This window comes from Coregonus lavaretus (assembly GCF_964263955.1).
Source record: "Coregonus lavaretus genome assembly, contig: HAP1_SCAFFOLD_372, whole genome shotgun sequence".
NCBI lineage: Eukaryota > Metazoa > Chordata > Actinopteri > Salmoniformes > Salmonidae > Coregonus > Coregonus lavaretus.
The window spans coordinates 355002-381254 of NW_028160424.1; the positions used below are offsets into that span (position 1 = coordinate 355002).

A 26253-nucleotide genomic window follows, 5' to 3' on the forward strand; every position below is an offset into this window, starting at 1 on the left:
AAGATTCTCCAAGTGCAGCTTAACGTTTGGGGGAAGTGTCCCTTTAAGAGAGGAAGTTGTTACAAGTGAAAGTAACTTTCAGAAGTTATTCCAGCAGTGAAAATGGCTTAGACATCGTGTGTCCCAGAGGAGGACCTCTCCTGTCCTGTATGCTGTGACATCTTCAAGAATCGTGTCCTCCTGTCGTGTAGCCACGGCTTCTGTAAGGCCTGTCTATAGGAATGCTGGACTGAGAAAGTATCTCAGGAATGTCCAGTTTGTAGGAGATTTTCGATGTCTGAACCTCCATGTAACTTGGCTCTAAAGAACCTGTGTGAGGCCTTCTTACAGGAGAGAAGTCAGAGAGCTTCAGCAGGGTCTGAGGTGCTCTGCAGTGTACATTGTGAGAAACTCAAACTCTTCTGTCTGGAGGATAAACCGCCTGTCTGCTTGGTGTGTCAGGCCTCAAAGAAACATAAATCTCATGACTGCGTCCCCATAGATAAGGCTATACAGGATCATAAGGTAAGAGAAAGACAACCATTTGGAAATCTGTGATAGAGCAATATGGTATAAACAATCATATTTGAACTTTTTGATTGATTGAAAATCAGGCTGCAGTGATAGAGTTGTGGTGTTCAGATGTTCTCTCAAGAGGTTCTGTCTCATTCCAGGAGGAACTCCAGACTGCTCTGGAGCTCTTACAGGAGAAGGAGAAGGTCTTTAGTAAAGTTAACAAACCTGTGATAAAACAACAGAGCACATTAAAATCAGTACTGTATATGTTGTTCAGGGTTAATTGTTCAGTTATATATTTTCTTGTTCTGTTCAGTATTAGATTATGTTGCTTTAGGAAAGATGTGGTGTCACATGTCAGGATCTGCAAGCATATTCACTAGCAGTTTTATGTTACAATAATATTATCCCTATATGAATATTCTGAGATATTAGATCTCTTCCTCCCAATGCCTCCAGAGCCAAGCCAGCACACAGACACGCAGATTAAGGAGGAGTTTGAGAAGCTTCACCAGTTTCTACGAGCAGAAGAGGAGGCCAAGATAGCTGCACTGAAGGAGGAAGAGGAGCAGAAGAGGCAGATGATGAAGGAAAAGATGGAGAGATGAGCTGAGAGATATTATCACTTTCAGACACAATCAGAGCCATAGAAGAGGACATCTTGTTCCTCCAGGTAAGAACTTCTCACTCTCTCTCCAATGTACAGGTAGATTGTAAAATAATTAAAAGACTGACTATGATATGGTCCTCTGTAGCTCAGCTGGTAGAGCACGGCGCTTGTAACGCCAAGGTAGTGAGTTCGATCCCCGGCACCACCCATACACAAAAAATGTATGCACGCATGACTGTAAGTCGCTTTGGATAAAAGCGTCTGCTAAATGGCATATTATTTTAATTTTATTATTGATATCATTGATGGTATGATGACTAATCTACTATTCTGTTCCTCTTCAGAACTTCATGACCATGAAGAAAAGGTCAATTATCTGCCTTTTGTCTCTGTCTTTTCTGTTCTGAGCAGCACTGACTCCTGAATGTTCTTCCAGAGCCCAGTACACCCTACCAGATCCACAGCTGGTCTCAGGAGCGCTGAAAGACGAAGCCAATCACCTGGGCAACCTACAGTTCAGAGTCTGGGAAAAGATGCAGGGGATTGTCAAACGCAGTGAGTACTGGACAAGAGAGGATGTGGTTGAGAATAACAATCGATTCTTTAATTGAATCTAAAATAGATGGTTTACATTTTTCACATTTACATTTTAGTCATTTAGCAGACGCTCTTATCCAGAGCGACTTACAGTTAGCATACATTATATTTTTTTCCCGCTGTGGGAATCGAACCCACAACCCTGGCATTGCAAACGCCATGCTCTACCAACTGAGCTACATCCCCTGCCGGCCATTCCAGTTTAATATGTGTCTAATAAAATAGTATAGTCTACAGGGTTTACAATGTCTCTGTGTTTGTTTTGAAGCTCCGGTGATTCTGGACCCCAACAATGCAAACCCCAGTATCTCTCTGTCTAATGATCTGACCAGTGTGAGACATTTAGCCAAAAGGCAGCAGCTCCCTGACAACCCAGAGAGATTCATGAAATATGCATATGTTCTGGGCTATGAGGGGTTCAGCTCAGGAAAGCACAGCTGGGAGGTGGAGGTGGGGGACCATCCTGACCGGAACCTGGGTGTGGCTAAAGAGTCTGTTGACAGGAAGGGGGAGCTGAAGGCATCACTAAAGTATGGAATCTGGATTCTACCGCTGAAGAATGGTAAGTATAGAGGAGGACAAGGTGAGACCCTCCCTCTGAAGACGAGACCCCAGAGTGATCAGAGTGCAGCTGGACTACAACAGGTGGGAGGTGTCCTTCTACGACCCCAAACATATGACACATAGCTACACTCATAAAGACACATTTACTGAGAGGCTCGACCCATACGTCTCTATTGGATCAGCTGGTGATTCCAACAACCCTGTTATACAGGTCTACCAATCAGAGGTGTCTCTGACAGTGATGTCATCACAATTTTTATTTTATTTTTTATAAATTTTTTGTCATTTAGCAGACGCTCTTATCCAGAGCGACTTATAGTTGTGAGTGCGTGCATTATTTTAATTTTTTTCATACTGGCCCCCCATGGGAATCGAACCCACATCGCCATGCTCTACCAACTGAGCTACATCCCTGCTGGCCATTCCCTCCCTCATATTATGTCTATATACAGTGTTGTAACGATGTGCAAATAGTTAAAGTACAAATGGGAAAATAAATAAACATAAATATGGTTTGTATTTACAATGGTGTTTGTTCACTGGTTGCCATTTTCTTGTGGCAACATGTCACAAATCTTGCTGCTGTGATTGCACACTGTGGTATTTCACTCAATAGATATGGGAGTTTACCAAAATTGGATTTGTTTTTGAATTCTTTGTGGGTCTGTGTAATCTGAGGGAAATATGTGTCTCTAATATGGTCATACATTTGGCAGGAGGTTAGGAAGTGCAGCTCAGTTTCCACCTCATTTTGTGGGCAATGTGCACATAGCCTGTCTTCTCTTGAGAGCCAGGTCTGCCTACAGCGGCCTCTCTCAATAGCAAGGCTATGCTCACTGAGTCTGTACACAGTCAAAGCTTTCCGTCATTTTGGGTCAATCACAGTGGTCAGGTATTCTGCCACTGTGAACTCTCTGTTTAGGGCCAAATAGCATTCTAGTTTGCTCTGTTTTTTTGTTAATTCTTTCCAATGTGTAAAGTAATTATCTTTTTGTTTTCTCATGATTTGGTTGGGTCTAATTATGTTGCTGTCCTGGGGCTCTGTGGGGTCTGTTTGTGTTAGTGAACAGAGCCTCAGGACCAGCTTGCTTAGGGGACTCTTCTCCAGGTTAATCTCTCTGTAGGTAATGGCTTTGTTATGGAAGGTTTGGGAATCCCTTCCTTTTAGGTGGTTGCATGCATTATTTGGTGTTTTACGTTGTACACAGGATATTTTAGCAGAATTCTGCATGCAGTCTCAGTTTGGTGTTTGTCCCATTTTGTGAATTCTTGGTTGGTGAGCGGACCCTCTCTCTTACACTCTCTCTCTCGCTCTCTCTCGCTCTCTCTCGCTCTCTCTCGCTCTCTCTCTCTCTGACCCGGCTGCATGGTGGAGATATGTTGATTTGATTTTAGATTTGTTCACTTCTGTATAGAATTATATACACTGCAAAAAAAAAAAGGGAACACTTAAACAACACAATGTAACTCCAAGTCAATCACACTTCTGTGAAATCAAACTGTCCACTTAGGAAGCAACACTGATTGACAATACATTTCACATGCTGTTGTGCAAATGGAATAGACAACAGGTGGAAATTATAGGCAATTAGCAAGACACCCCCCAATAAAGGACTGGTTTTGCAGGTGGTGACCACAGACCACTTCTCAGTTCCTATGCTTCCTGGCTGATGTTTTGGTCACTTTTGAATGCTGGCAGTGCTTTCACTCTAGTGGTAGCATGAGACGGAGTCTACAACCCACACAAGTGGCTCAGGTAGTGCAGCTCATCCAGGATGGCACATCAATGCGAGCTGTGGCAGTAAGGTTTGCTGTGTCTGTCAGCGTAGTGTCCAGAGCATGGAGGCGCTACCACGAGACAGGCCAGTACATCAGGAGACGTGGAGGAGGCCGTAGGAGGGCAACAACCCAGCAGCAGGACTGCTACCTCCGTCTTTGTGCAAGGAGGAGCAGGAGGAGCACTGCCAGAGCCCTGCAAAATGACCTCCAGCAGGCCACAAATGTGCATGTGTCTGCTCAAACGGTCAGAAACAGACTCCATGAGGGTGGTATAAGGGCCCGACGTCCACAGGTGGGGGTTGTGCTTACAGCCCAACACCGTGCAGGACGTTTGGCATTTGCCAGAGAACACCAAGTTTGGCAAATTCGCCACTGGCGCCCTGTGCTCTTCACAGATGAAAGCAGGTTCACAATGAGCACGTGACAGACGTGACAGAGTCTGGAGACGCCGTGGAGAACGTTCTGCTGCCTGCAACATCCTCCAGCATGACCGGTTTGGCGGTGGGTCAGTCATGGTATGGGGTGGCATTTTTTGGGGGGTCGCACAGTCCTCCTGTACTCGCCAGAGGTAGCCTGACTGCCATTAGGTACCGAGATGAGATCCTCAGACCCCTTGTGAGACCATATGCTGGTGCGGTTGGCCCTGGGTTCCTCCTAATGCAAGACAATGCTAGACCTCATGTGGCTGGAGTGTGTCAGCAGTTCCTGCAAGAGGAAGGCATTGATGCTATGGACTGGCCCGCCCGTTCCCCAGACCTGAATCCAATTGAGCACATCTGGGACATCATGTCTCGCTCCATCCACCAACGCCACGTTGCACCACAGACTGTCCAGGAGTTGGCGGATGCTTTAGTCCAGGTCTGGGAGGAGATCCCTCAGGAGACCATCCGCCACCTCATCAGGAGCATGCCCAGGTGTTGTAGGGAGGTCATACAGGCACGTGGAGGCCACACACACCACTGAGCCTCATTTTGACTTGTTTTAAGGACATTACATCAAAGTTGGATCAGCCTGTAGCGTGGTTTTCCACTTTAATTTTGAGGGTGACTCCAAATCCAGAACTCCATGGGTTGATAAATTTGATTTCCATTGATAATTTTTGTGTGATTTTGTTGTCAGCACATTCAACTATGTAAAGAAAAAAGTATTTAATAAGATTATTTCATTCATTCAGATCTAGGATGTGTTATTTTAGTGTTCGCTTAATTTTTTTGAGCAGTGTATATACAGTGAGGGAAAAAAGTATTTGATCCCCTGCTGATTTTGTACGTTTGCCCACTGACAAAGAAATGATCAGTCTATAATTTTAATGGTAGGTTTATTTGAACTGTCACGGATTCAGCCGAGGCTGCTCCTCCTCCTTGCTCGGGCAGGCTTCGGCGTTCGTCGTCCCCGGAGTACTAGCTGCTACCGATCTATGTTTCGGTGGTCGTCTTGTTTGGTCTTTATTGTTTACACCTGTTTCCCATTATGTTACATTGTATTCCCTTTATAACCCCCTGTCTCTCATTGGTTATTGTGTGTGATTGTTTTCAGTAAGGTCGGCATTGCTGTTTGTATGCGAATATTGTTTCCTCCCTGTTAGGAGGTTTTGTTTTGTATGTTCCTTTACTGTGTAGTAAAGTACGTCTGCCAGTAGCTCGGTGTCCTGCGCTTGACTTCGCTCACCGCATACACGTCACCCTTGACAGAATCACACACCACACATGGAGTCAGCAGGAGCGGCGGTGCCAGCTGGATCAATGGAAGAACGCGTCGAACAACAAGCGGCCATGATCCAGGCTCTCGGCACCGCCATGGAACGGGTGGTGAGCACTATGGAGCGATGGGAAAGAGGGGTGCCTACACCTCCTCCGACGATACCACCACCATCGGCGATGCCCATCGCTTCACCTCCGGGGTCCAGTGGGATTCGGCTCTCGCTCCCGAGGGCTTATGATGGCACAGCTGCCGGGTGTCAGGGTTTCCTGCTCCAGGTTGAACTCTACCTGGCAACCATCCACCAGGTGCCCTCGGGATACGAGAGCGTGTCCGCCCTCATCTCCTGTCTGTCCGGCAAGGCGCTGGAGTGGGCCAACGCTGAGTGAGGGGGAATAGACGCCGCTACTGTCAACTATGCGTCTATTCCACCTCAGACAGGGGAGGAGGAGCGCACAGGAGTTCGCACTGGACTTCCGGACGCTGGCTGCCAACGCGGGATGGAATGAGAGGGCCTTCATTGACCACTACAGATTTAGCCTGAGGGAGGACGTGCGTCGGGAATTGGCCTATATTATATTGTGCTCAGAGTGTAATATACTGTGTGTCCTCTTACTGTAATCCTAATATAATAATAATTATAATAATTATAATATCTCTGGTGGACAGATGAGAGAATCTGTCAAGGCTCACGTGGAAATATGTGATTACGAGCAGCAGTAGTATTTCCTGGTTTTTGATTTTCGTCGTTGATTATTTGGAGGAATCAGGATTGGGCGAAGGCGGTGCTTAAACTGATGCAGTAATTTTCAAGCCTGTGTGCGGATGATAAACGGTTTCCACTAGATTCCACAGCCACAAAGTCAAAATTGGCTATATTGTCAAAATTCATGAAACAAAAATGTGCTTTTTGGCCATGATAAACATGGGTGAAATCTGCGGAAGGGAGGGGTTTGCCCGAGAGTTTCCGTTTACGAGGGAGGAGACTTTGCTTCCTTCCTTTGCACAAAGGAACACACAGACACACACACACACGTCCTTCCTCTTCTCTCCCCTACAGGCCCATGTTAGAGATGACCATTCCGTCGGTGTTGGCTCCCCCTGGCTGTCAGGTAGTTTCACTGTTCACCCAGTTTGTTTCATACTGTCTGGATGGAGGGAGAGCGTGGACAGACCGGGACACAGAGGCCTTTGCAGACTCAGGTTACAACGCACACACATACAGTACACACACACACACACATACACACACATGCACACATGGACATACGCACGCACACACCGACTTACACATACTCTTAGACAGTGGTCACTGAAGCTATATAACTTTAGTGAATAGTCAGTAACAAATACATTGTCACAGAACGTGATCATCCTCAGAAGAGAAGGCATTATTTCACAGATATGAAACTATGTCTGTGTATCTGTGTAGCATTAGCTGGATTGAGCAGTATGCCCCTGGGTTCAAATCCTCCATCATTGGCAAAGAAATCCTGACTCCTCCTGTGTGTGTGTGAATATTTCTGTGTGTGCAAAAATATAGAGTAGATAGTGTTCCACTGGGATGGATTTGCATACCGCTAAACAACTGGCTCTGGACCAGGAAGTGATGTGTATAGCAGCAGCAGCAGTTTCTTCCTCCTTCTGCTGCTTTCCTTTGTGTGTGTGTGTGTGTGTGAGAGAGAGAGAGAGAGAGAGAGAGAGAGAGAGATTTTACAGAACAAAGCATCTAACTAAAGGCATTGAATGGTTTATGCTTAGGCCATCAGTTACCATGATACTGTCCTTCAGAATCAAAGTTCATATCTGCTATTCAAAGTAGTTCAAGCACATGGGTCCTGCAGTATTTGTGTAAGTGTTATCATATGGTAGAGGTTGATAGTGTAGTATTTCAGTATTTGCATGCATAAACTACTGACGATTTTACACTGCTGCTTTCGCAAAGCCGATGAATGGAGTCTGAAAGTGCAGTTTAAAGAGTTAAGTCTTAGACTAGTGCAGTTAGTAAGTCCCAGTCGATTACTATCTGGACTATATAAATCAAGATTTTATCAACTGGACTAACGTTCACTTTTTCAATCTCCTCTACTCGTTCACAGGCTCAGTTCCATTTCTGCTTTTTTCACTCAGTCCTGTTCTTGCCACTCTCTCAGTTCCCCATCAGGGGTTTAGAGATGAGGATGACTGAGTCAAAGCCCCTGTCTTCCAAGTCATGCCTCAATGAGAAGTGGGGTTAGCAAAGTTATGCCCTAAACCCTTATTGTTCTCTCCGATCATCTATCCTTCCCCCTGAAGTGTGCACTCGTACACTTCCCATGGATCTAGGCCTAGAGCTTTGATGGCTAAAAGGTTCAAAGGGATGGAGTGGTGTAAGAAATATGGTGGGATCTCTCCCTAGCACATGCTCGCGCCAATCGAATGCTTTTAGATCATTGAGGGGGATTGAACGAGAGGGCAATTTAGGGAGAAGGGGGAAATTGGACTTGGGTTTATGTAGTATGTTCTTTTATCCTTTACAGAATATCTTCCACGGAGCAATGTCATTGGCTCAGCTCTACCTCGCTCGACCTCTGCCCTCCCTTTCAGACTACCGTTCATCAAAGGACCTTATCTGTTTGGGAGCGGCTGCCATCCAGGTTTGTGATTGGTCGTAAATTGTTTATTTGCGTTTTATCCGGTGCCAGCTCCAAGTCATCCTAGTGTGTGTGTGTGTGTGTGTGTGTGTGTGTGTGTGTGTGTGTGTGTGTGTGTGTGTGTGTGTGTGTGTGTGTGTGTGTGTGTGTGTGTGTGTGTGTGTGTGTTTGTGTGTGAGAGAGAGAGTATCTACATGAAGGTGTGCTACACATGGCACCAGATTGTTGGACGTATAATATCCCTTTTGGACCTTTGGACATTGTTAGAGACTTTTTGGGCGACCCGACCAAATTCACATAGAAATGTGATTTATAGACATGTCATTCTCATTGAAAGCAAGTCTAAGAAGGGGTAGATATGTTCTATGTGCACTATTTCTATGCTTCCAGTTCTTACTTTTTTTTTTTGGCGTCTTTTACTTTCGGTTTTGTAAACCAGCTTGAAACAATATTTTTGGTTATTGAAAATATATTTCACAGCGCTTTAGATGGTACAATGATTCTCAAGGATTCTCGAGTGCTTGTTTTGTCACATAAACTGAAATTAGGCAAACTATTAGAATTTTAGCAACCAGGAAATGGTGGAGCGATTCCTGCATATTGCACCTTTAAGATAAGAGAATTGGGTTAATGGGGAGATGTTATTGCTGTTACTGCATCTGTTCTCATATGCAACACACAGAAATAGAATGACTAGAATGGACACAGTTCTGTGTACTCTGTGACAGGAGAAAATGCTTGAGTGAGTGTGTGTTCTCAGATGTGTGTGTGCGTGCTCCATTCTCAAGTAAGTGAATGAATGTACAGTATGTAGACCTACTGTATATGGTGCTCAGGTGTGGATGTGTTCATTCTGTTCTAAGAGTGTGTGTGTGTACACTCTTAGAAAAAAAGGTGCTATCTTGAACCCGAAAGGGTTCTTCCCTTTTTGGTTCCAGATAGAACCCTTTTGGTTCCAGGTAGAACCATTTTGGGTTCCATGTAGAACCCTTTCCACAGAGGGTTCTACATGGAATCCAAAATGGTTCTGCCTGGAACCTAAAAGGGTTCTATCTGGAATCAAAAATGGTTATTACAAGGGTTCTCCTACGGGGACAGCCGATGTACCCTTTTGGAACCTTTTTTTCTAAGAGTGTATGTGTGTGTGTGCGTGCTTGCGTGTGTGCATGCACTTGTGCATGTGTGTGTGTTCCTCCTCAGGTGGTGGAGTGATGGGGTCTCCAGGGTGGAATGCTGCTCTGGCTGCCATGGCTGGCCTGAAACGTGGCTGAAACCTTACCAACTCGCTCTGATGGGAGGGAGAGATGGATGGAGGGAGAGATGGATGGATGGAGGGAGAGATGGATGGAGGGAGGGATGGATGGATGGAGGGAGAGATGGATGGAGGGAGAGATGGATGGAGGGAGAGATGGATGGATGGATGGATGGAGGGAGAGATGGATGGAGGGAGGGAGGGATGGATGGATGGAGGGAGGGATGGATGGATGGAGGGAGAGATGGATGGAGGGAGAGAGGGATGGAGAAAGAGGGAGGTGGTCTATGCCAATGCCTCAACACTATCCTCCCAGCTGTAGGTGCTTCATAGTTTGGGTGGAGCTTGCACTTTAGGATTAATGACATCAAATCAAATCAAATGTTATTGGTCACATACACGTGTTTAGCAGACGTTATTGCGGGTGTAGCGAAATGCTTGTGTTTCTAGCTCCGACAGTGCAGTAATAGCTAACAAGTAATATATCTAACAATTTCACAACATATACCCAATACACACAAATCTAAGTAAAGCAATGGAATTAAGAAAATATAAATAAATATATGGACGAGCAATGTCAGAGCGGCATAGACTAAGATACAGTCGAATATTATAGAATACAGTACCAGTCAAAAGTTTGGACACACCTACTCATTCAAGGGTTTTTCTTTATTTTTACTATTTTCTACATTGTAGAATAATAGAGAAGACATCAAAACTATGAAATAACACATATAGAATCATGTAGTAACCAAAAAAGTGTTAAACAAATCAAAATATATTTTATATTTGAGATTCTTCAAATAGCCACCCTTTGCCTTGATGACAGCTTTGCACACTCTTGGCATACTACGTGTGTCCAAACTTTTGACTGGTAGTGTACATATGAGATGAGTAATGCAAGATATGCACATGATGTGCAAACTCCGCCCACCCAGTAACCTTGCTGAGCTAAAACTAATGCTCTCTCTGATGTCTCTTTCTAGAGGAATGATCTCACCTCCACAGAGATCGCCATCCATTTGCATGGTATGGGGACGCCATGACTGCATGACACGTCTTTTATTGAACATTGAACTGATTGCGACTGATGACATTCCAAAGGGCTGCTAATTCAAACCTTAGCAAACTAGATTTGTAGAATAAGTAGCTGAATTCTGGAATAGAACACTATAAGGAGTTGATATCAGCAAAATGCCTGTGATAAGTGATCAGTTTTGATTTTTTTGATAGTCGGTGTCGATAATTTTCGGTTTATCGTCCCAGCTGTAACACACACACACACACACACAATTCAGGAGATTAACAAACAGAAGTATGAGTATCAGTATGACATTGATTATTGTTTTGATTGTGTTAAACATTGACATTCATATATGTGTTTTGTGAATGAATATGCTTCGAACAATCCTTTCTAATGTGAATAAAACTCCATCTCTATTGTTTACAAATAGAGATGGAACTTTTAACCAAATATCTGAATTGAATAAATCCAGCTGAAATGATTGTCTGTCTGTCTGTCTGTGAAAGATCTCAATTTAATATTGAGATTCTTCCGATGGCATTGAGGCGTACACCACATCAGTCACTGGCTTCATCAATAAGTGCATCGATAACGTCGTCCCCACAGTGACCATACCCCAACCAGAAGCCATGGATTACAGGCAACATCCGCACTGAGCTAAAGGGTAGAGCTGCCGCTGAGCTACCATCCCAACAGATCCACAGATGATGCAATCTCTATTGCACTCCACACTGCCCTTTCCCACCTGGACAAAAGGAACACCTACGTGAGAATGCTATTCATTTACTACAGCTCAGCCTTCAACACCATAATGCCCTTAAAGCTCATCACGAAGCTAAGGACCCTGGGACTAAACACCTCCCTCTGCAACTGGATCCTGGACTTCCTGACCGGCCGCCCCCAGGTGGTAAGGGTAGGTAACAACACATCTGCCACGCTGATCCTCAACATGTGGGCCCCTCAGGGGCGCGTGCTTAGTCCCCTCCTGTACTCCCTGTTCACCCATGACTCCATGGCCAAGCACGACTCCAACACCATCATTAAGTTTGCCGATGACAAAACAGTGGTAGGCCTGATCACCGACAACGATGAGACAGCCTGTAGGGAGGAGGTCAGAGACCTGGCCATGTGGTGCCAGGATAACAACCTCTCCCTCACATTTTACATTTACATTTTAGTCATTTAGCAGACGCTCTTATCCAGAGCGACTTACAGGAGCAATTAGGGTTAAGTGCCTTGCTCAAGGGCACATTTACGTCATTTAGCAGACGCTCTTATCCAGAGCGACTCACAAATTGGTGCATTCACCCTATAGCCAGTGGGATAACCACTTTACAATTTTTTGGGGGGGGGGGTATGTGATCAAGACATGTGATCAAGACAAAGGAGATGATTGTGGACTACAGGAAAAAGAGGACCGAGCACTCCCCCATTCTCATCGACGGGACTGTAGTGGAACAGGTTGAGAGCTTCAAGTTCCTTGGTGTCCACATCACCAACAAACTTTCATCGTCCAAACACACCAAGACAGCTGTGAAGAGGGCACGACAAAGCCTATTCCCCCTAAGGAGACTGAAAAGATTTAGCATGGGTCCTCAGATCCTCAAAAAGTTCTACAGCTGCACCGAGAGCATCCTGACTGGTTGCATCACCGCCTGGTATGGCAACTGCTCGGCCTCTGACCGCAAGGCACTACAGAGGGTAGTGCGTACGGCCCAGTACATCACTGGGGCCAAGCTTCCTGCCATCCAGGACCTCTACAGCAGGCGGTGTCAGAGGAAGGCCCTAAAAATTGCCAAAGACTCCAGCCACCCTAGACTGTTCTCTCTGCTACCGCACGGCAAGCGGTACCGGAGCGCCAAGTCTAGGTCCAAAAGGCTTTTTAACAGCTTCTACCCCCAAGCCATAAGACTCCTGAACAGCTAATCAAATGGCTACCCGGACTATTTGCATTGTCCCCCCCACCTACATGTACATATTACCTCAATTACCTCAACTAACCTGTGCCCCCGCACATTGACTCTGTACAGGTACCCTTGTATATAGCCTCCCTACTGTTATTTTACTGCTGCTCTTTAATTATTTTTTATTTTTATTTTTATTTTTCTTCTTTTTCTTTTTCTTTTTACTTAGCTCTTTTTTACTTAACACTTATTTTTCTTAAAACTGCATTGTTGGTTAAGGGCTTGTAAGTAAGTGGTTAAGGGCTTGTAAGTAAAAAAAGTGGTTGTCCCACTGGCTATCATAAGTTGAATGCACCAATTTGTAAGTCGCTCTGGATAAGAGCATCTGTTAAATTATGTAAATGTAAATGTCGAATGTTAATTCAAATTATGCTAACTGATGTGGCTCATGGAAAGGAATGTAGGCCTATTTGTTGTAATGTCAGTTGCGTTAACTCAAAACATTACAGCACAGATTGAAGAGGACACTTCTAGATTCTATTTCTATGTGAAAACGTATATGAACTTTGGATTTTGTCGTGAACTGCCCCTTTAAGACGTGGGCATTGGGTGGGACCTCCAACGAACCAAATATTCGGACGCCTGACGCCCAGGAAGCCCGGACCAAACCTCCCAAATTCCCGCAGACCCGAGACAGCTGAGGTCCCCATGTTCTAAGCGTTGTTGTTTTTTTACTTTGTAACAATGTGTGTGATTTTATTAACGGGTATTTGAGTCGATAATGCTGGATGGTCGGTGTCATGCGGTTCACATGGGATATTTACAGGCTATTGGGGCTTGGGAGCGGTAAGAAATCTCCACTTTTTTCAACTATTTTCTAACTTTCCTCCCAACTCGTTAGTCGGCAAAAAAAAGTGTCCTTGGTCTTTGAACTAGGATTGCAACCGTTTTAAGGGAGTGTTTGTAACATTTGACCAGTTAAACTGCTAGAATAACTACTCTGTAATAACACACTACGGCGCTTTTGTTGCTTTTTGATGATTAAAGTTAAAATACATTCAAAGAAGGGGCTACGCTTAACACTCCCGCTACCCTTCTCGACGCTACATTGGTCTGTAGTGGTCGACCGAGTAAATATCAAATGTAATGATTGCTACACGCATTTACTTCGGAGTTCTCACGATGTGGATTGTTGAATGGACCACAAAAAGAGTTGTAACGTGTCAACTATATTTCAATAAAGTATGTCGGTCTATACTGAGAACAGCACAGGGTTTTTGTACATTTCCATATCTTACTGAATGCAGGAATCTGAAAGCATATCCATAAAGGCTTTGTTATTACAGTGACACTCTAAAATCGCTGAGTCCAAACACAAAAACACTTTAATGAAGCGCTACTGATAAGAATTGCCCAATAGATAACATGGCATAGCTTTGCTCTCCAGAACCCACGCCATTAAAGCTGCAATGTGTAACTTTTTGGACAACCAGACCAAATTCACATAGAAACGTGTGTTATAGACATGTCGTTCTCATTGAAAGCAAGTTTAAGAAGCGGTAGATGTGTTCTATTACATTTACATTTACGTCATTTAGCAGACGCTCTTATCCAGAGCGACTTACAAATTGGTGCATTCACCTTATAGCCAGTGGGATAACCACTTTACACATTTTTTTTGGGGGGGGGGGGGGTTAGAATGATTACTTTATCCTATCCCAGGTGTTCCTTAAAGAGGTGGGGTTTCAAATGTCTCCGGAAGGTGGTGAGTGACTCCGCTGTCCTGGCGTCGTGAGGGAGCTTGTTCCACCATTGGGGTGCCAGAGCAGCGAACAGTTTTGACTGGGCTGAGCGGGAACTGTGCTTCAGCAGAGGTAGGGGAGCCAGCAGGCCAGAGGTGGATGAACGCAATGCCCTCGTTTTGGGTGTAGGGACTGATCAGAGCCTGAAGGTACGGAGGTGCCGTTCCCCTCACAGCTCCGTAGGCAAGCACCATGGTCTTGTAGCAGATGCGAGCTTCAACTGGAAGCCAGTGTAGTGTGCGGAGGAGCGGGGTGACGTGAGAGAACTTGGGAAGGTTGAACACCAGACGGGCTGCGGCATTCTGGATGAGTTGTAGGGGTTTAATGGCACAGGCAGGGAGCCCAGCCAACAGCGAGTTGCAGTAATCCAGACGGGAGATGACAAGTGCCTGGATTAGGACCTGTGCCGCGCCCTGTGTAAGGCAGGGTCGTACTCTCCGAATGTTGTAGAGAATGAACCTACAGGATCGGGTCACCGCCTTGATGTTAGTTGAACGACAGAAGATTAGTTGTGTGTCGTCTGCGTAGCAATGATAGGAGAGGCCATGTGAGGATATGACAGAGCCAAGTGACTTGGTGTATAGCGAGAATAGGAGAGGGCCTAGAACTGAGCCCTGGGGGACACCAGTGGTGAGAGCACGTGGTGCGGAGACAGCTTCTCGCCACGCCACTTGGTAGGAGCGACCGGTCAGGTAGGACACAATCCAAGAGTGAGCCGCGCCGGAGATGCCCAGCTCGGAGAGGGTGGAGAGGAGGATCTGATGGTTCACAGTATCAAAGGCAGCAGACAGGTCTAGAAGGACAAGAGCAGAGGAGAGAGAGTTAGCTTTAGCAGTGCGGAGAGCCTCCGTGACACAGAGAAGAGCAGTCTCAGTTGAATGACCAGTCTTGAAACCTGACTGGTTTGGATCAAGAAGGTCATTCTGAGAGAGATAGCAAGAGAGTTGGCTAAAGACGGCACGCTCAATAGTTTTGGAGAGAAAAGAAAGAAGGGATACTGGTCTGTAGTTGTTGACATCAGAGGGATTGAGTGTTGGTTTTTTGAGAAGGGGTGCAACTCTCGCACTACAAAGTAGTGGTCGGAGACATGGAGGTGAGTTGCAGTGAGATTAGTAGAAGAACAGCATCTAGTAAAGATGAGGTCAAGCGTATTGCCTGCCTTGTGAGTAGGGGGGGGATGGTGAGAGGGTGAGGTCAAAAGAGGAGAGGAGTGGCAAGGAGGCAGAGAGAAATGAGTCAAAGGTAGACGTAGGGAGGTTGAAGTCTGTGAGGGGTGAGCCATCCTCAGGAAAGGAACTTATCAAGGCGTCAAGCTCATTGATGAACTCTCCAAGGGAACCTGGAGGGCGATAGATGACAAGGATATTAAGCTTAAATGGGCTAGTGACTGTGACAGCATGGAATTCAAATGAGGAGATAGACAGATGGGTCAGGGGAAAAATAGAGAATGTCCATTTGGGAGAGATGAGAATTCCTGTGCCACCACCCCGCTGACCAGATGCTCTCGGGGTATGCGAGAACACATGGTCAGACGAGGAGAGAGCAGTAGGAGTAGCAGTGTTTTCAGTGGTAATCCATGTTTCCGTCAGCGCCAAGAAGTCGAGGGACTGGAGGGTAGCATAGGCTGAGATGAACTCTGCCTTGTTGGCAGCAGAACAGCAGTTCCAGAGGCTGCCTGAGACCTGGAACTCCACGTGGGTGGTGCGTGCAGGGACCACCATGTTAGAGAGGCAGCAGCCACGCGGTGTGAGGCGTTTGTATAGCCTGTGCGGAGAGGAGAGAACAGGGATAGACAGAGGCATAGTTGACAGGCTGCAGAAAATGGCTACAATAATGCAAAGGAGATCGGAATGAAATGAACTAAACATCTGGGAAAGGAGAGAGCGGGGCCTCCCTCACCACAACACCCAAATATAACTCTCCCAACTTCCACCTCAGAAACTATAATTGTTGTAAACTACAGCGGTTCAATGTTTTCTAGGAATAGACTAACTTAGTTTATTCAGCTAGCTAACTAGGTACAGTATTCTTCCGTGAAAATCGTCCAGGGCACCTAGTCATAAGACGCCACAGCCAGCTAGCATGCTGGACTCCAACAACACGGTTTAGCACCAATACTCGGCCACAACAAACCACCAGTGTGTCAACACGCCAAGCAGATCGTCCGTGTCTAACGTTGTGGGTTAGTCCCGACAGCTTGAGCGAGTCCGTCGTCAACTTATTCAGCCAGTTAGTTAGCTAGAATAGTTAGCATACTAGCTAGCCATTGCTTTCAGACAAAGAAGAAACCCCTCCTTTCACGGCACGAACACACAGAGAGAGCAAAACTAACGTTAACTAGTCACCCATGTCCCGAATTCCTTGAATGACTCTAGCTACCAATATGTAAAAATAAAACACAAATGTAGGTTATGACTTACCCCTAGTAGCTACTGTTAGCTAGCCAAGTGCAAAGCTAGCCACTGAATTGACTCAGCCAGTTCGCGTCTGTTCGCTAGGTCGTTCCAGCTATTGTTTACTAGTTGCTATCCAGGTAGCAACAAGCTAGCTAAATTTCAAGCACAGTAGCCACTTACTACCTAACGTTAACGGTTCAGACAATGAGGTTAGAAAACAGCTGAATGGTAGGCAATTATTGTATGTAATTATTGTAGGCAGCCAGCTGGCGTAATTACAGGCACTCTCAGGCGTGAAACAACTATACCGTTGCTAATAGTTGCCAGTAGCTACCCGCTAGGTAGTGGGTTAGCCAGCTATCTTCGTGCTTCACCGAGCTCAGCCGAATACAATATTAACCTACAATAATTACATACAACAACCCACGATAACTACCTACAATACCTAACTACAATCTAAATACATAGTTTAAGCCTTACTCGACAAAGCCCAAACTATGTATAAAGCCAAGCTTACCCGACGTATGTGCACTATTTCTATGCTTCCCGTTCTGAAGTTTCATTTTTGCATCTTATTTTCAAGTTTGTAGACCAGCCTCAAACAACTGAAAATACAATATGTTTGGTTATGACAAATATATTTCACAGCGGTTTAGATGGTACAATGATTCTCTACACTATACTTGCTTGTTTTGTCACATAAACTGAAATTAGGCGAACTATTAGAATTTTAGCAGTGTGTGTGCATTTTGTGATTTCTGCATTTTGCATCTTTAAAGGGCTACTGCACTTAATGATTTGGCCTCGTTTTCATCAATGCTCATAAAAGAAAATGCTGGTGGCCATGGCTGAAGGCAAACAAGAGTTGCCTTGGGGATGTGGGTGTTTCTTGGGTGTGTCTTTGACTGATTTCATGTTAATTATAATATGGCTAAAATTCGCTAGCTAGCTAACCAACGACTCTAACAATGTATTTGAGAGACAGCAAGTGCTCATTGTGGACACATCACGACAAGAGCAACACCACAACACTACATAAAGAGAGACCTAAGACAACAACATAGGATGGCAACACCACATGACCACAACATGGCAGCAGCACAACATGGTAGCAGCACAAAACATGGTACACACATTATTGGGCACAGACAACAGCAAGAAGGTAGAGACACCAATACATCACGCGAAGCAGCCACAACTGTCAGTAAGAGTGTTGTATGTGGAGGATGAGGGCTGCAGTAGGTATCTCAGATAGGGGGAAGTGCGGCCTAAGAGGGTCTTATAAATAAGCATCAACCAGTGGGTCTTGCGACAGGTTTATAAAGGAGTATAGAGTGCAGTGATGTGTCCTATAAGGAACATTGGTGACAAATCTGATGGCCAAATGGTAAAGAACATCTAGCCGCTCGAGAGCACCCCTTACCTGCCGATCTATAAATTACGTCTCCGTAATCTAGCATGGGTAGGATGGTCATCTGAATCAGGGTTAGTTTGGCAGCTGGGGTAAAAGAAGAGCGGTTACGATAGAGGAAACCAAGTCTAGATTTAACCTTAGCCAGCAGGTTTGATATGTGCTGAGAGAAGGACAGTGTACTGTCTAGCCATACTCCCAAGTACTTGTATGAGGTGACTACCTCAAGCTCTAAACCCTCAGAGGTAGTAATCACACCGGTGGGGAGAGGGGCATTCTTCTTACCAAACCACATTACCTTTGTTTTGGAGGTGTTCAGAACAAGGTTAAGGGCAGAGAAAGTTTGTTGGACACTAAGAAAGCTTTGTTGTAGAGCGTTTAACACAAAATCCGGGGAGCGGCCAGCTGAGTATGACTGTAACATCTGCATATAAATGGATGAGAGAGCTTCCTACTGCCTGAGCTATGTTGTTGATGTAAATTGAGATGAGCTTGGGGCCTAGGATCGAGCCTTGGGGTACTCCCTTGGTGACAGGCAGTGGCTGAGACAGCAGATGTTCTGACTTTATACTCTGCACTCTTTGAGAGAGGTAGTTAGCAAACCAGGCCAAAGAACCCTCAGAGACACCAATACTCCTTAGCCGGCCCCCAAGAATGGAATGGTCCACCGTATCAAAAGCTTTGGCCAAGTCAATAAAAATAGCAGCACAACATTGCTTAGAATCAAGGGCAATGGTGACATCATTTAGGACCTTGTTTCATAAGACACTCTTAATACAACACCTTGCTACAAAAGTAGCTTGCAACTTAGTTTAAACATTTTATTACATCATATAAATACATATTACCATGGAAACTATCAACTACTGCGAGTTGAATGCCCATGGTCTTCAGTCAGCTCAGCTACACAATATTCTATAACTGGCTAGTTTTGTCTCGTCTCTCCTTATGTCCGCTTTTAGATCTTTCCCAGGAGACAAATCCCAGAAATAATATCCCTACATGTGTAGGCTACATGTGGAAACATCACCCAACTTGAGTGTAGATGCATCAACAAAAAATCAAAGGATGTGTTCGACAAAGATAAAACATTTTCTGCTGTAAATATCATATTGATGTGCTTATAAAGACCAGAACTGGAATGGCATTTCTATGGTCTATTTGCCCAAATCTAAGGATTATTGAACTATCTAACACACTGACATGCATACCTTTCTGGGTGAGGTTCTGTCTTCAAGCTGCCAGTGGGTGATAAGTCCCATCTATGTAATGTATTACAGGTTACGGACATGTGCAGTCAGGTGGCAGAAGGGGTGGAGTGCATGACACTCCATCCTGGATATGACAGAGTTTGCCTCATGTGTGTAGCAGGCAGAGTTCAATAACTCCAGGCAGATGTAAGATGTAGGAGGATGGCCCTCTTCTCATACTGAGTAACCTACAGCGTAATATGAGAAGAATTAACTTATGTAGATATTCTAAAGTGTTTTGATAACAAAAATGAAAACACGAAGTAGACCGAACTCTTTGGTCCTTTAAAAACCTGCTCTATGTAAACTATTGTGTGCCAATAGCTTGGAAAATAAATAAATGTGACTCTGGATGACAACATAATGATGTTTGTTTCCAACATTAGGGCTGTTTTCCTAAAGAAGTTAAATCCACTTGGTGTTTTGTTTCCTTGCCATGATACTCACGAGTATCGCGGTACTGGTATCGTCCCGGCCCTGGTGGTTATGTCCTCCATTACTCTAAAACAGACTGGTGTCTGGTCACTGCCTCCTTATCTGGTGATCTGTCATTCTTTTTTGCCCTAGAAAATACACAATGTTGTTGCTTGTTGGCATCTTTTTTGCGGGTAGCTGAAGCCCTCAAATGCTTGCTAACTAGTTTGCTTGATTATTCAGCAGGAATCTTACAGTAACTAGCCAGTTCTAGTTTAAACATTATTAAAAGCAAGCTGGCAACATGCATCAAACATGCCATCAGGTTTGCTTGCAAATCTTCCTCTCACATTACACATTAGGGAGATGCTATGTAGACTACATGGTCAAAAGTATGTGGACACCTGCTCGTCGAACATCTCATTCCAAAATCATGGGCATTAATATGGAGTTGGTCCCCCCTTTGCTGCTATAATAGCCTCCACTCTTCTGGGAAGGGTTTCCACTAGATGTTGGAACATTGCTTCGGGGACTTGCTTCCATTCAGCCATGAGCATTAGTGAGGTCGGGCACTGATGTTGGGCGATTAGGCCTGGCTTGCAGTTGGTGTTCCAATTCATCCCAAAGGTGTTCGATGGTGTTGAAGTCAGGGCTCTGTGCAGGCAAGTCATGTTCTTCCACACTGATCTCGACAAACCATTTCTGTATGGACCTCGCTTTGTGCACGGGGGCATTGTCATGCTGAAACAGGAAAGGGCTTTCCTCAAACTGTTTCCACACAGTTGGAAGCACAGAATCGTCTAGAATGTCATTGTATGCTGCAGCGTTAAGAGTTCCCTTCACTGGAACTAAGAGGCCTAGCCTAAACCATGAAAAACAGCCCCAGACCATTATTCCTCCTCCACCAAACTTTACAGTTGGTACTATGCATTGGGGCAGGTAGCATTCTCCTGGCATCCGCCAAACCCAGATTCATCCGTCGGACTGCCAGATGGTGAAGAGTGATTAATCACTCCAGAGGACGCGTTTCCCCTGCTCCAGAGTCCAATGGCGGTGATCTTTACACCACTCCAGCCAATGCTTGGCATTGCACATGGTGAACTTAGGCTTGTGTGCGGCTGCTCGGCCGTGGAAACCCATTTCATGAAGTTCCCGACGAACAGTTCTTGTGCTGACGTTGCTTCCAGAGGCAGTTTGGAACTTGGTAGTGAGTGTTGCAACCGAGGACAGGCAATTTTTATGTACTACACGCTTCAGCACTCGGCGGTCCCATTGCGGCTGAGCCGTTGTTGCTCCTAGACGTTTCCACTTCACAGCACTTAAAGTTGACCTAACGGACTTGTGCCACGTTGAAAGTCACTGAGCTCTTCAGTAAGGCCACTCTACTGCCAATGTTTGTCTATGGAGATTGCATGGCTGTGTGCTCGATTTTATACACCTGTCAGCAACGGGTGAGGCTGAAATGGCGGAATCCACTATTTCTAAGGGGTGTCCACATAGTGTATCACGGTATCATAGCCTAGGGCAGTGATTCCCAACCATGGGTACTAGGACCCCTGGGGGTACCTGCCCTATCCACACGGGGTACTTGAAGACTCATGAGACCATAAGCCTACTGGTAAAATACACTTGAGGGGATACTTCAGGGGTACACCGGGTAGAGCAAAATTCAGTTGGTGGTATAGTAACAGAAACATTTTGGGAATCACTGGCCTAGTATCATAGCAGCATAGCCTATCAAATAATATGTAGCTAGCTATAAACAAAATGTAGCTACTTACCAACAACACACCAGTCTCAGGTTTGACGGTTGACAGCCCAAGTAGAAGCTAGTCAGATATCATTCATATACTGGCCATCTGCCCAAGATTGTTGAACTTTATGGAAGCCCATTTTAACTAGAGTAGCTATTTCCCGAGCAATGGCAAGTACTAACCACGTCTTGTCTGGCTAAAGCGAAAAACTCACCAGAATCAGATGTTCCAGTGGGTGAGTTCGTTTTGCGTGACCTGGTGGGCGGGGTTTGCTCATTTTCGACCATTCATATCAACGAGAGAGAATCGTTCAAATAAAAAAGTTACAGTTAGGGGGCTTTCACACCAAATTGGTTTGGTGCGGTTTTTCCGAACTTCGGTTCGTTTGGACTGCTGTGAACACTCTATCCGCACTTGGGCGCACACTAAACAACACACCGTGGTTCGCTCAAAAAGGGTGGTCTCGGTCCAATTCGTACCGTGGTGCGGTTCGCTGCAGGTGAGAACACAGTCCAGACCAAACACAGGAAAAGAACCAGAGTCACGCATTATTATTGGTTGTTTGACTGCGAGCATTTTAACATAGTCGAACTCTGATTCGAACTATAGCTCAAAACTATGTGTGAAAGACGTTACTGTAGCAGGTTTGCACAGATCCATATGGCTGTGTGCCTCCAGCCGACGAACTACACTTCCTCCCCAGTTACGTTTACACACAGGTGTTCGACCACAGTAGATACCTAATTAGCACAGGTGGTCGCCTCTGTCTATCGTAAACAAGCGCTGTAACATGGCGATATGGCCGTGTGGGAACACTTGCCCTAACCCAATAAAATGCACTACTTTTGACAAGATCTGGCCTATATGAAAGTTAAAGTAGTGTACTAAATGGGGAATAGGGTTACTTTTAGAACGCGAAGGTATGATGACATTGGTGGATAACGGGAGTGTGTGTTCTTTCTCTGATGTACATTAATTTTCAGAAATGGTTGGCTTAGCTATGTCTAGCCCATTTCATAGATGCTAACTACCTTTAGCGTCTATTCATGAAGGTGTCTTCTGGCCGGGGGAGGTTTAAGAGCCCCGACGCTCGTTCTGAGCGTTAACATGCATGGCTTGTGGTAAGATTTTCAAAAAAAGAAAGGTTAAATTACTTCACCTTTTGTAGAGAATAGGGTGTCATTTGGGACGCAGTAACCTACTAGGATGTTTGGTCTACATTATGACCCCTGTTCAAACAAATATCTAGTTCCTGTGGGGACTTTGGGTGGGATAGATAGAATTATCTCAGATTTCTAGATTAATACCTCTTCAAGAGTTAGTTATTGGAATGCATGGAAGATCCAGGAGTAGCTTTTCAGTGAACATTCTTAAAGTTCTTGTTTACTTTTAGCATTTGAGAACATCACTGACTCATGATAGGCCTATAGGCTTCATGTGATGACTACACTGTTAGAACAGGTTCTAATTACCGTGAAACTCTGTGTCATTGAATCGAGATACAGTTTTCGTAATAATAATATGGACATATTTTACTAGACACTTTTATCCAAATGCCACTTCAAGTCAACACATGTACTGTAAAACTTCAATGAAACGCAGAGTCTCAAATAGCTGCTTGCCCTTTTAATAGCTGGGCAACGGCACACGTTTCAGCAAATAAACGCCTGTTTCAAATAAATGCCACTCCTAAATGAATTGTTTACGAGGTTACCATGAATTGTTTGCTAGGTTTGTTTGATTTGTTATATTAAGAAATTCAGTAATGACTCAATGATGTCAATCAGTTTTTATCGCCAGTAAGAAACTGCTAGCCATTGGCTGCTAACAGCTGAGATTTGCTATCTAACTGGCAAGCACAAAAACAGTCAACAACTTCCGGAGTACAGACCCCCAGGAGTTGGCCTATCGCACTCTAGTGGCGAAAGTAAGAACTGACAAATGCACAGTCAGAGGAGAATAATTATTCTGTCAATTAAGTAATTTTTTCCGAAATAGAGGCATACTAAGATAAAAGAAATGTGACACAAACCAGGTTTCCATCCCACCTTTTGATGTGAGTAAAGTACACGTTGGAGATGAAATAAGTTATTATGAACTTCACAGGGTGGGGAAAGTGCACGGTGATGAGCTTGATGCTCCTTTCCAATAAATATTGAGGGTTTTATTCTGGTGACATGATGGTCGACGCTTGGCTGCCGTTTTGACAAATCAAAAATAATCTCACTTTTATCCATAATAATCTAATAATGTAGGTAGCCTACCCACACTCTATCTGTGAGCTGTTGGCTAAATTACACATGCCAAGACCAGAGTGGCTATATAACGCAACATCTTTTGTGACAAAACCATCAGTAGAATTGAAATTGCGATGGATACCCATTTAACTATGTCATCACGCACAGCCTTTTATCCGCAACAAGTCAGTTTGATGGAAACGCATCTCTGGTGTGAGCATATAGTTTTTATGCAGATTTTAGAGTATTCGCATGAAAATCTGTCGACAATTGGATGGAAACCTAGTTACAGTGTTTAAATAACGCATTTGTGCAGAAAATGAAGTAATTGATTTAAAATGCTGGAATAAACAATTTAACCATGCAAAAGGTTGTGTGAATTAAGGAAATAGATGCTAGATGCCTGGCTCAAATAGAAGCCTGTTTCTAATAAGTGCCTGTTGTGTTCAGTGATTTAAGCAAATAAACACCCAGGCTATTAATTGAAGTTTTACGGTATTCCGTTTGTGGCCCATGTGGGGAATCAAACCCACAACTGCCCCAACCAACCAACCAAGCTGCGGGAACCACATAAAATGTTCTAACAGTTTAAACTTTCTACAAAGTTTCCCTAAAAAATTTGACAATTTTTCTTGCAAATATCAGAGATTAGTTATATAACATGATGCACAGGAGGTTGGTGGCACCTTAATTGGGGAGGACAGGCTCGTGGTAATGGCTGGAGCAGCGTAAGTGGAATGGTATCAGACACATGGTTTCCATGCATTGGATGCCATTTCATTCACCCCTTTTGGATCCATTATTATGAGCCGTCCTCCCCTCAGCAGCCTCCACTGGCAGAGAGAGACTAAATACTTTTCCCCTTCTCATTTGTGGAAAATACTGACGTGCTGTACCTCTTTCTTTTTGATCACTGACTTTACTCTCTCTCTAAATTCGCCACGACATGTTGGGTAGCTGTGATTACAAGGTAGCTCTTTGAATCCCCTGGTTTCTGATCCCTTTGTCTAGGCCAGATTCCAGGCGCAGAAAGTGTAGCTTGCAGCCCTGTTCCCATTTTTTTGATGCGTAAACTTGATGACATGTGGTAATTATGTAGGTAGGTACAGTACATTGTTTTTTTAATTTGGTTTTATTAGGATCCCCATTAGCCGATGCCAATGGCGACAGCTAGTCGTTCTGGGGTCTGACACAAAACCGAAAAGACATTACAAAATAATTTACAATTTACATAGGATGAAGAAATAATACTCCAAGTGCTAGGCTGGAATGAAAGCCTGCACACACAGTAGGCATAGCTCTCCAGGACAGGGGAGAGTCGGAGAGCTCTGATTTGGGTAGTGAGTGAATAGCGATGACGAGGGAGGCTGAGTACCGTATTTAGCTAGACGATATAGCTAGCCTCCCACAGTTTGGGATGATATACTGTATATTTTACATTCTTGTGTCAGCAAAATCCCCTTTCAGCACCACTAATCCAGCCTGTTTCCTTCAAGATGTGAACACAGGCTCTTTTGTTGCTATTGGCATCAGATCTGGATCATTTGTTTAATAGAGAACATTCCTTTATGATGGGGATTGAAGGAACTGTATGATTTAGCAGGTAATGGATACTCAGACGGTGCATTAAGAACATGCGTGTCATGCCATTTAAGTAGCAGGCTGGACACTGACATGTTTGTTGGCTGGGTAGAGTTTTTGCCATATTGCCTAGTGTTTAGGCTACGTCTATCCTGTCCTCTCAGATCTCAGGGTTTCTGGATGGGACCAAATGCTGAGATTTACTCCATCCCTATATGGTCTGGTGGCGAGTCACAGACAGATGGTTAGTCACCGCTGGTGTTTGTGTGCGTGTGAACTACTGCAGGAAACGCCACAGATCTTCTACACTGAGGAGATGGACATTTCAACAGTGTATAGGTGTATGTATGGATGTCAATCCAGTGTTTATCTAAACTTCCCCTCTGCACTTGTTGACACTCCCTGTTCACTTTCCGTTTTGGAAAACATTTTGCTACATTGTGCCCTACTGAACATGCCACTGTATCTGTATCCCATTCCATGTATATTTGTCCTGGTGTGTTCCATGGTGAATGAACTGACACGGTGGCCCTGACCTGGCCCCCAGCAGCCCAATAGGAAATCAGCATACCCTCATGTGAGGGGAACTTATGACATCAACCACTCTAGTATTATATTAATCAATGGACTTGTACCTCAATGGACATGGCCATTCAGATTAAAGGAACAGCTTTCTGAAAAATATGTATATAACCTTTCAAAAGGTGTATTCATGTGACTACTTTTCACAGAGCTCCTTTCGAGGTAAGAACACTATAAAGGCCTTTAAATGTCTTCCCTTCTCCCCTAAGAAGTTTGCACTCAGACCAGGGAAGGGACTGTGGGCCCTAGTATGCGATGTGATGTGACAGG

General features: G+C 44.6%; 1 protein-coding gene and 1 pseudogene across 2 annotated transcripts in view; both read left to right on the plus strand.

Moving 5' to 3' along the window:
* Positions 1-548: 548 nt before the first annotated feature.
* LOC311121842 (zinc-binding protein A33-like) lies at positions 549-7980 on the plus strand (annotated as a pseudogene). The gene is made up of 4 exons (XR_014615946.1): positions 549-1168; positions 1517-1660; positions 1971-2504; positions 7897-7980. The product of XR_014615946.1 is annotated as a zinc-binding protein A33-like (transcript).
* A 5238-nt stretch (positions 7981-13218) lies between these two features.
* Positions 13219-26253, plus strand: part of LOC311121849 (uncharacterized protein) — a 38485-nt gene continuing 25450 nt past the window's right edge. The window contains exon 1 of the mRNA XM_084196289.1: positions 13219-13402. Coding sequence (XP_084052415.1) covers positions 13345-13402 — 58 coding nt within the window. The 5' untranslated portion in view covers positions 13219-13344. The remainder of the gene's footprint in view (positions 13403-26253) is intronic.